Raw genomic sequence first — 9,548 nt, 5'->3', positions numbered from 1 at the left:
CTGCCCCTTGCGGTCGGCTCCCGCCTCCCGCCTTCTATAATTTTGGATCGTGAGCTTATCCTCAGTGAGGATTTGTCTGGGGGACCTCCACCCGCCCGAGTCGGGGGCGCAGCCCTCAGGAGACCGAGCATCGGCTCCACGCGGCCGGAGCCAGCCGTCAGGTCGGGGCATCAGGACCAGGTGGGCGGTAAAACTTTGGGCCTCCGGCCTCACCCAGATGCAGGCCCGCACCGCAAGCTTGGTGGTTTGAATCTCTCCAGCTCAGGTCAAAACTGACCCGTCTATCTCCCCGAACTGGCAGGTGGTGTTTCCTTTGGAACCTAAAATTTCACGGATTTGTACTTCAGCGGAACCGAACGTCCCCGTGTGCAGAGCTCTGGGCCCGACTCCGTCCCTGCCACTGCGGCCCCTGGACTGGCAGCCCCGCTCTGCGGAGGAGGCCCCGGCCGCACACCTCCCCCCGCTCTGGCCTCCGCACCACCATCTTAGTCCCCCTTTGTTTCCGGGGCCCAGGCTCTCCAAGGGTTGTTCGTGTCTGCCCGGGACGTCTAGGCGCTGCAAGGCCAGGAAACTTTCGGAGCCTCCGCTCGGCCCCACCGCGGCTCATCTAGAGCTGCCTCTGCACTTGATGGAGAACAGGAGCCCAGAGAGGGGAAGCAAGCTGCCCGGGGCCACACAGCACGTGCGAGACGCGTGGGCCCAGGCATCCTGATGAGTGTGTCTGTCCCACAGGCCACGAGCCCACGCGGCCTTCGGCCGCCCCCGCCCCCACGCGAGCCCCTCCAGCGGGGCAACAGGGAAGGGAGGACACACTCACGCTTCCTGGAGCCGAGCTGCAGGTCCTCCACGCGGTAGACGGACAGCCGGCCGACGCCCCCGCACACGGAGCCCTTCTCCCCTTTGCACTCGTGGTTACACGCCTCCGGCCGGACGCTTCTCACCGGCAGACGGTTCCCGCAATAGCACTCGGCCCCAGCCTCCAAGCCCGCGTACACGTAGGACCTGCAGGGAGAGCGGCCCCGGCCCCGGCCCCACGGCGGCCGCGACCGAGGTCAGGGTCAAGCCGGGAGGCCAGGGCGGCGCCGTCGGCACACGGCTGGCCGTAGGGGCGGGTGTTCGGCCAGACTTCGGGGTCCCCCGGCTGACGTTGGGGAGCAGGCCTCCCTTCGTGATAAACTAGAGGCCAGCGCTTTCACGCCCCCGGCTCCGAGGCCTGAAACCCCCTGGCGCTCCGCATCCTCGTCTGTGGCCACCCGCTGGCCGCGCGGCCCCGACCATCCCTTACCACCCCCTCGTCTGTTCCCCGAAACGCTGGGAAGGTAAAAGGGCACTTAGTCAGTGCCACTTTCTACTCTGTCTGCCCTGCAAGGCTGAGCCCCTCCTCTCCGTTCCGGCCTCAGTTTCTCCATCTATAAAAGGGGTGCAACGGATCGTGACCAAGCTGGAAGGCTTCCTGGAGGAGGTGACGTTGAAGCTGAGCCCTCTGTTGTAGTCTGAACATAAAGTAAACCGAGGCCCAGGGAAGCGTCCTCCGTGACCCGGGGGGCTGACCCGTCCAGCTCCGGGCGCAGCAGGACGGCCCCCTGGCGGCCACGCGCCCCCCGGTTCGGCACGGCTGGACGGCCCGGGGCCCTCACTCACCGCTCAGCGCACGCGTCCTGGCAGTGGGACACCGTCATCTTTCTCAAGTCGAAGAACACGGCGCCCCTCAGCCTTCTGTCGCGGCCACTGTCGCTGAAGCAGCCGACGTAGGCACCTGCGGGCGGGGAGCACGGCAGAGACTCAGGCCGGCTCGGGACGGTCCTGCCGCGCGCCCACCCTCGGGAGGGGTCCTCGGAGGGCCCGGGCGCCAGGCGAGGTCGCACCTGCCCCCGGCGCTCGCGGACGCCTGTCCCCGCACGGCCACCGCTTCCTCTAGCAGCCCCACCTCACCGCGTCTGCCGCCGAATCCCCGCCCCGGACCCCTTGTCTCCATCCCCGCCCGCCCCCTGCTCGGAAAGCGCCCCCCGCCTCCACGAACGTCCCGACCGACGGGTCCTGCCACCTCTGTAGGATCCGGAGGGAAGAAATCAGTTATGGTAAATCTGACTTTTGCTAAAAAGAACGTCCTGCAAACGGGAACAGCTATCTCAAGAGAAAAACCTGCGTTCGGGGGGGACGTGAGCCGCCGTGGCTGGAGGCGTGGACGTGGCGTCTGTCGGGCGCCACGGGACTGCTGAGCGCTCGCCCGCCCGGGCACCTCTGCAGTGGCGGTGACGTCCCAGCCGGGACAGCTAACCTCCCCGCCCCCCGGCGCAGAGGGGTCTCCCAGAGATGCGCAGAGAAGCCCGGAGAACACGAGCACAGAGCCAGCACTCCGGGCGCGTGGACGCACCGCCACGTGGCTCAGGAGCTCCCCGGGCTCCACGCCGCGCATGCACGCCAGGGACTATGCCCAGACGCCGCCCGCTGCCCAAGGACGTCTGAAGGGCACCCACACAGCACAGGCCACCTCTGGGGGGTGACGCGCCCAAGGCGTCCCCACGGCCGGTGGGACGACGCCCTGCCCCCAGCCCGCTGCCCCGAGGGCAGGCGACACTCCAGTGTTCGTGCTGGGATCCCGGCCCAGAGCAGGAGCCAAGGGGTTCGGAGAAGTGGGTCCCTGACCTGCATTCCCGGGGCCGCATCCGGGAGCGACAGTCCCGTCTGTGAAGTCCACACCTAACTGTGTCTCTGACCTTGGCTACATCACAGCAACGTCCTGTGCCTCAGTCTCCCTAACCGCCCAGCGGATAAAGGCCCACCACCTGCCGCACCCCGCCCGAGCCCCTTCCCCTTGCCCCCTGCGTGCAGCTGTGCCTGCCCCCGCTCACGCCCACCCTCCGCTTCCCGCCCGTCCTGGACAGGCGTCCCCGACCACGCCAGCCCGCCACGGACCACCAGCCCGCCACGGCCTCTCCTTGCTGCAGATTCCTGCATTCTGTATCTGAAAACCTGGTCAACACCCAAATGCGTCTCCTAACTACTGCTGTTGAAAATCTCTTACACCCGTGTGCCCTGTGTCCGTGGCGTGCCGGGGCCCCAGGACCAGGCTGATGCCCTGCAAGGACAGGGCTGGGGAACAGGAGCTCAGACGCAAGGAGGGGCTCCCAGGGCCCCGAGTAACAGACACGGAGCAGTGGGAGGTGAGCGGGTGGCCAGAGACGGGACTCCACCCCCGAGCTGGGGTCGCCGAGGCAGAGCCCCGGGGCAGTGGGGAGCGAGGATCACCTTCCTCACTGTCTGCCCGCGGGGCCGTGAGCCTCCCTGTCCCCTTGGCCCCAGGACGCCCATCACCAGCCATGTCCACAAGCACCAGCTCTCGCTCAGGCCGCCGGCCCCCCGGGGTCACGGATGGGTCAGGACCCCTGAGACCAGACCCACCCCTCCACCAGCAGCAGGAATAAAGGGTTACCCTCAGCGGCCTACTTGGTGAATGAAAACTAGTATTTGAGAAATTTCTGATGTGTTGCTCAGCAAAGAAGAAATTCTGTTACGACTTTCAATTAAGCCCCAAAACACAAGCTCAGGGGTGGTTAGACGTTTATCACCGTTGATGGGAAATTAACCGTAAGCGTGTAAGGGGTCCACGGCCGGGGCTGGGCGGCGGGGCGGGGGCACGAATCTGGGCCTGTGCCGCCCCCTCCCCACTGTGCCTCGGCTTCCCCACTGTGAAGTGGGGACGAGCCCCGCGGGCTCGGGAGGGCAGAGAGAGGGGGTAACAGGCGGGCGGTGGGAGGCAGGCGCGGCCTGCAGGGCGCTGGGGGGCCACTGTGTTGATGTGAACAACAAACAGGGCGCGGACTCTGCAGGCCCTCACCGCTGAGCCGGCGGCCCCCCTCCTGGCCCCCCGCGAGGCCGTCGGGGATGAAGTGAGTCAGCGCTTGGGGTCCCAGCAGGAAGCGCTGGGCGCGGCCCAGGCTGTCACCACTGTGCTCGGGCGGCCGGGACCCAGCCGGACGCTGGACGGGAAAACGGCAGTGGGGTACCTGGCCTGCGGGCGGGCGAGAGAGGAGCAAACGCTTGGGGGCCGCGCCACGGGACCCCCGCGCCCGCTCCGTCCGGGGGAGGCGACCAGCCCTCCCTCCTGGAAAATCACCGGGCGGCTCTCCCAGCTCCGAGGGAGCCGAGGGCGTCCGGGGGACACACTGGGACGCATTCGGAGGCAGATTTATTGCTTGCGGCTAAAACGGAGGCAACACATTACTGTCTGTGAGTCTGCATCTGTTCATTTGCACATCAACACGGACGTGCCGTGAGGCTGTTAACGCTGGCTGTGGAGATATCGGAATGTCTTTGGAAATCACTATCAATAAAAAACAAACTGGCGCGGGGGAAGTTACTATTTCTCCCCTAGTAAACTTACTGACATTTTACTCCATTATGGATGTTGTCCAAGGTGTAATGAAATGCTCGGTGATTGATGGGCCTCCTGCAGCTCTAGCCCCCGCAGGGCCCTTCCAGGAGCACGGCGGGCTGCCCGGCCGCAAAGAGCCACTCTGTCTGTGACGAGCACGACCAGCCCGGGGCCGGGGGGCGCCCCGGGTGACACCACAGCCCCCCCCAGAGCACAAACGCTTCCCCCAGTCCTGGGGGCCGGGGAGGGCACAGGCCACTCAGAGCTGCCATCCTCTACACTGGCCCTGAGCCTCCTCCTCGTGCTGGGTCATGGGGAGGGCGCCCCAGGGCTCACGGCAGTCAGCACGCCGACACTCCCCTCTGGTCCCTAGCACGTCTCACCCCAGTCTCTTCAGCCGCCGCTACCCCCGTCCACCGTGCAGCTAGGGGGGACGCCGTGGAGCCCAGGGCTGCCCCCGGGGTTCTGACTGGGTCACCCCAGCCCTCCCCTCTGCTGGCCAGGTCATAACGACCTTCCACCCGAGCCTCAGCACTGCTGCACGGTGACGGTTCGGCCCCAGACTGAGCTCCTCGAGGGCACAGACAGTAGCAGACTCAGGCGTGGATCCCCGAGAAGGGCAGATGGAGAGAGATAAAGAGGAATTGACCTCTGGCCAATCTGCCCAAGGTCACAGAGCCAGTGACCGGCTGTACCAAGAGAGAAACCCAGGTCTGTTTGCAAAATCTGTACTCTTTCCAAGGCTGCTGCTCAAGGATTCTGTGTTGACTTTGTCAGTCATTCACACTTGAGTCTAAATGAGTCACGCGGGTATAGTCCGCACAGAGACCCAGCTTCCTGGGGTGCTGGGGCGAGTTGACAGAAGGCAGGCCTGTGCAGACTGAGTGGCAGAATCCGTTCCTCATGTCCCCCTTTCTTAGGTGGAAGCCTCCTGAGGAACCCCGCAGCAAGGGCTCTGACCCACGTGATCTCGGGAGAAACCTTCTGTGAAGACAGGAGGGCACTGTCCTCTGGGCTTCACCGACCATCAGTCATCCCTCCAACGCGAGGGCCGCGGGGGCTCCTCCCTCTTCCCTGGACCTTCTCACCATCCTGAGAAAAAAGGCCTGGCCCTCCTCCTGACCCGCCGCCTCCAGGCTGCACTCCGAGATGTGCACTCTGCCCTCCTTCCAAGTCCGTCCCCTGCCATGTTATCTTCCCCAGCTCCCTCCTCGCTCCCTGCCAGTGTTCTGGGGTCACACCCCAGACAGACCAAGGCTTCCGGGGAACCCAAAGCAGGAGAGTGACCTCGACAACTGACTGAACATCCCCATACCCAGTGTCTCCCCTGGGGGATCGGGATACCACGATAGTGGTGACGCCCATAAATACCATTTACAGGTGCACTGTAAACGCCGTGGCAGTTAGCTGCCGGTGACCGGTGCCGAGAAACGACCGGGCCCTCCCACCCAGGGCTCTCCGCCTGCGCGAGCACCAGCATCACCCGCTGACGGTGTGCAGACACGCCCCACCCCGCATTCGGGGGAGGCCGAGGACCTGCACGTGGGACAGCCTGCCACGCTGGGGCCCTCAGTGCGGTCCCATCCCATCCCCACACTAGCCCTGGGGTGGGTATCTCTGTCTCCACTCCCCAGGGACCCGGGGCCGTTAGGTCACATGTCCAAGGTCACTGTCAAGCCTGCCGCTAAGCCAGGACGCAAGCTGAGGTCCACCCGAACCCAGAGGCTGGGCTCCGGGATGACGGGGCCGGCCCAGCCAGGTGCGAGCAGAACTCCCGCAGAGCGGACAGAGCCGGTGGTCTGGGGGCCGCGGGCCTGAGGACCTCCATCCCAGGCGGGCCCGGGGCCAGAGAAGGGGAAAGCCAGCCCTGCCCCCCCGGGCCCGGGCCCCCCAGCGCGCAAGGGGAGCCAGGGCTGAGCACCTACCTCGGCTGCTGGCCACGGGCCTGGGGGCCTCGGGGCCCGGGGCGGGCGGCCCCCGGGCGTCTCCCGCGAGGTGGTGGAACCAGCGGCGACGCCTGAGCGGGGGCAGCTCTGAGTTCCGGCTCCGGAGCCCGCGGGGGCCGGGCCGGGGCCGGGCTGGGGGCCTCCGCAGCACGTCCACGCCGAGCAGCAGCTCCGGGCTGACGCGGGGGGCCTGCAGCGCCCCACTGTCCAGCAGGTCCACGCCCAGCGCCACGGCGGCCACGGGCAGGGCCTGCAGGGGGCCGGGTGCTCGGGGCCCCGGTGGGAGGGCCACGCGGGCCCGCTGCAGCAGCAGGCTGCCCGTCATCAGGTAGGCGGCCGTGAGGAAGAAGAGCAGGAACTGCGTTCGGAGGAGAAGCTTCTGCAGGCGGCAGAGGGGTTTGGCCATGCCCCCGGGCGGCGGCTCCCGGCTGCAGCCTGGGCACGGCTCCTAGCACCCGACGGCGGGGGAGGCCGGGGCCCCCAGCGGCCTCATCCCTGCACCTGGCACCAGCCTGCGCGCCTCCGGGCTCCCCGGTCCTCCCGCCCTGATTCCGGCAGGTGCTCGGGGGGCAGCATCACACGGCCCCGGCCACGGGGCCCCGTGGCTGTGGGTCCTGCCTCAGCGTCACCAGCTCCGCCGTCGCTGAGCTCCACCAATGGGCACGCCCGGCCGGAGAATCTGGAAGAGCGGAGAGAGCATGCTGAGACGCAAGGTCCGGGGCCTCTGTCTCCCAGAGGGGACACCTGTTCAGCAGGAGCCCCAGACAGAGAGCGGGGCTCGGGTCCCAGCTCCGCCCCCGCTGGCTGTGTGCCCCTGGCGGTCACTGGGCCTCCGCCGCCCCGTCCGCAAAATGGGAGTGACGCCCCCTCCGCTTGACAGCCGTGAAGGCCCAGGGACAGAGGCGGCTCTGCACGCAGTCCTCACAGGCCAGGCCCTGACGTGCTATCTCCTTCGACCCTCAGGGCAAAGCAGCGAGGTGGACGCTGGCCCCATTTTACAGAGGAGGCAAAAGGAGGCAAGGGCACTTTGCCACGTCGTTCAGCTGGCAGACGGAGGAGCCGAGGTTTGGAAGGATCTGTTTCGGGGCCTGGACCCTGAACTAGTAAACGGTCCGGCCAGCGCCGGACACCAGCACGTACAAGCACCCAGCCCAGGGCACGCAGCAGGGGTTCTATGCATGTGCACAACCTGCCGACTCCTGGGGGCGCCCTGGGCCTGGAAGCTGTGTTCTGGAAACTGCTTCTGCAGAGGCCGATGGGCTTTAGCCCGGGAGAGGGTGCGGGGCCGCGCACCTGCTCACGGAGGCCGGGGCGCCTGGCAGGACAGCGGGCGGCGCTCAGCTCAGCGCGGCCTTCCGGGGCTGCCCTCGGCTCTCCCACTGGGCTTTGGCTCCCGTCGGCGGTGCCTCTGAAGCGGGCTGCTAGGGGCTGGCGGGGGCTCTGCAGCTGCCGGGAGCCAGGCCGCTGCGTGAGGGTGGCCCTCGGCACAAGGAAGGTCTTGTCCCGGGAAGAAAAGCTCCCAGGAGCGTGACTAACGTGGCCCGGGACCCCCGCCAGGCCCCGCGGCCCCTCAATGAGTGCTCTGTGCGGGGGCACAGCCAGCCCCGTGTGAGCAGAAAGACAATGTTTGGGCTCTTGTGTCTGGGGCGGGGATCCAGAGCGGCTCCCCGGCCAGCACCGCCCTTTCCAGGCCCCAGGTCCCGAGGCCGCCCCCTCCCCCGCCGAGGACCGGGGCCTGGGATCGCGGTGGGCAGGTCCTGCCGGCCAGAGCAGGGAGGGTAGCTCCACGGTCAGCAGACGGGGCTGGATTTAAACTCTGAGCCGGGAAGCCACTTGCGCAGGTCTCCGGAGCTCTTACTTTCGCGTTAAGCTGGCGTGCGCCGGGCCTGCCCCAGCCAGCCTCGTCAGATTTGTAACGCCACAGAGGAAATCCCAAGAAATCCTGCCTGATCCCCCTGCCTCCAGTTCTGGGCCTCCAGTCCACCCTCGGCGAGGCCGCCAGGGTGAGCCTCGGAACACACAAATCTGACCAAGGTGCTCCCCCACTCAAAACCCCTTCCAAGAGCTCCCCGTAGCTTCGGGGAGTAACTCCAAGCTCCTCCGCGGGACATACAAGGCCCCACCCGGGCTTGTCCGTTGCCCAGCCCTCTCCTTGGGCTTCCCACCACACGCGCGTGCAAGCGTGCACACACCACGAGCCAGCCGGCCACCGGAGCATGCTGCCTTGGGGCCTCTTCTGTCTTTTCCATCCTCATAGCCCAGTGAACCCCTGGGTAACCTCCGAGGCTTAGCCCAGGGGTCACCTCCTCCAAGAAGCCTTCCCTGACCAACCCCAGTGACACACACACACACTGGCAGAGACTCCTCTGCCTTCCTACAGCCGTGCTGACCCCTAACCCAGCACCCGGCAGCCTGGGAAACTTGTCGTCGCCCAGCTTCCTGTCGATCATCCACACAGGACTGCGACCAGCTCCAGGCGAGAGGCCATACCCCGCTCGTTCCCGTAACTCCGGCCCCAGCATGAGGCCTGCCCAGCAGTGTGGATGTGCCGCGATCCTGGTTTCTGAACACAGTTTTTAGGGCGAACGAGAGGATAAACTGACCGGCTAATCCTGGTATCAGAAAGCTGTTCCTCCCGTGGGGTCTTGGGGCCCCGAGCGCTCAGGGGGCACCAACCCAGACCTGCGGGGCCCCAGCCCGAAATGTGGGGGAGCCGCGTGTGGTGGGCAGGGCGCTGTCAGGGCCCATCGGTCAGGGTCCCAGTGATCACGGACCCCACAGTACCCTCCGGAGTCAGTCCCTCCCAGGGGGGCCTCCTGGTCTGGGGAGGGGGCCTGGGCGTGGAGGCAGGGACGGTCACTTCCAGGGTCCTATAAAACAGGCTGCCACCCTAAACTTCTAAAATCGCAAGGCTGATTCCCAGCCCAGAACGCCTGCGTGGGGCGGTGTGGGGGGCCGGCACGTGCCCTGCCCCGGACTTCTGCCACCCTTCCTCCCAGCGTCACACCCGCCGGTCACCCCCACCCCTCCTCGAGGCGGGCACCCCCTCCGGGCAAGGCACCGATCACACCTGACGTAGCACCACCCCCCCAGACCCCACACACAGCCAGCGGCGCCCTGATGCTGGACGTCCGCTGAGGCCGGGGGCGGCAGGGGGAGGTGCACCGCCTGTGGTCAGACCCCGGGGCACGCACGCCCGGGCTCCCCGCTCCGAAGCCCGCCCGGGC

The 9,548-nt window shown here is 67.1% G+C and overlaps 1 protein-coding gene across 1 annotated transcript; it reads right to left on the bottom strand.

Moving 5' to 3' along the window:
- Positions 1-17: 17 nt before the first annotated feature.
- LOC115937315 (sialate:O-sulfotransferase 1-like) lies at positions 18-7,575 on the bottom strand. The gene is made up of 3 exons (XM_081811371.1): positions 6,301-7,575; positions 1,642-1,756; positions 18-1,002 (listed from the first exon to the last, which is right to left on the bottom strand). Exons 1-3 carry the CDS (start codon positions 6,725-6,727, stop codon positions 549-551), a joined length of 996 nt encoding a protein of 331 aa, XP_081667497.1. The 5' UTR covers positions 6,728-7,575; the 3' UTR covers positions 18-548.
- Positions 7,576-9,548: the final 1,973 nt, after the last annotated feature.

Source organism: Leptonychotes weddellii, unplaced genomic scaffold (genome assembly GCF_054177405.1).
Source record: "Leptonychotes weddellii isolate Sample4059 unplaced genomic scaffold, ASM5417740v2 HiC_scaffold_7278, whole genome shotgun sequence".
Classification (NCBI taxonomy): Eukaryota; Metazoa; Chordata; class Mammalia; order Carnivora; family Phocidae; genus Leptonychotes; species Leptonychotes weddellii.
This window is presented reverse-complemented; position numbering and strand designations above follow the sequence as displayed.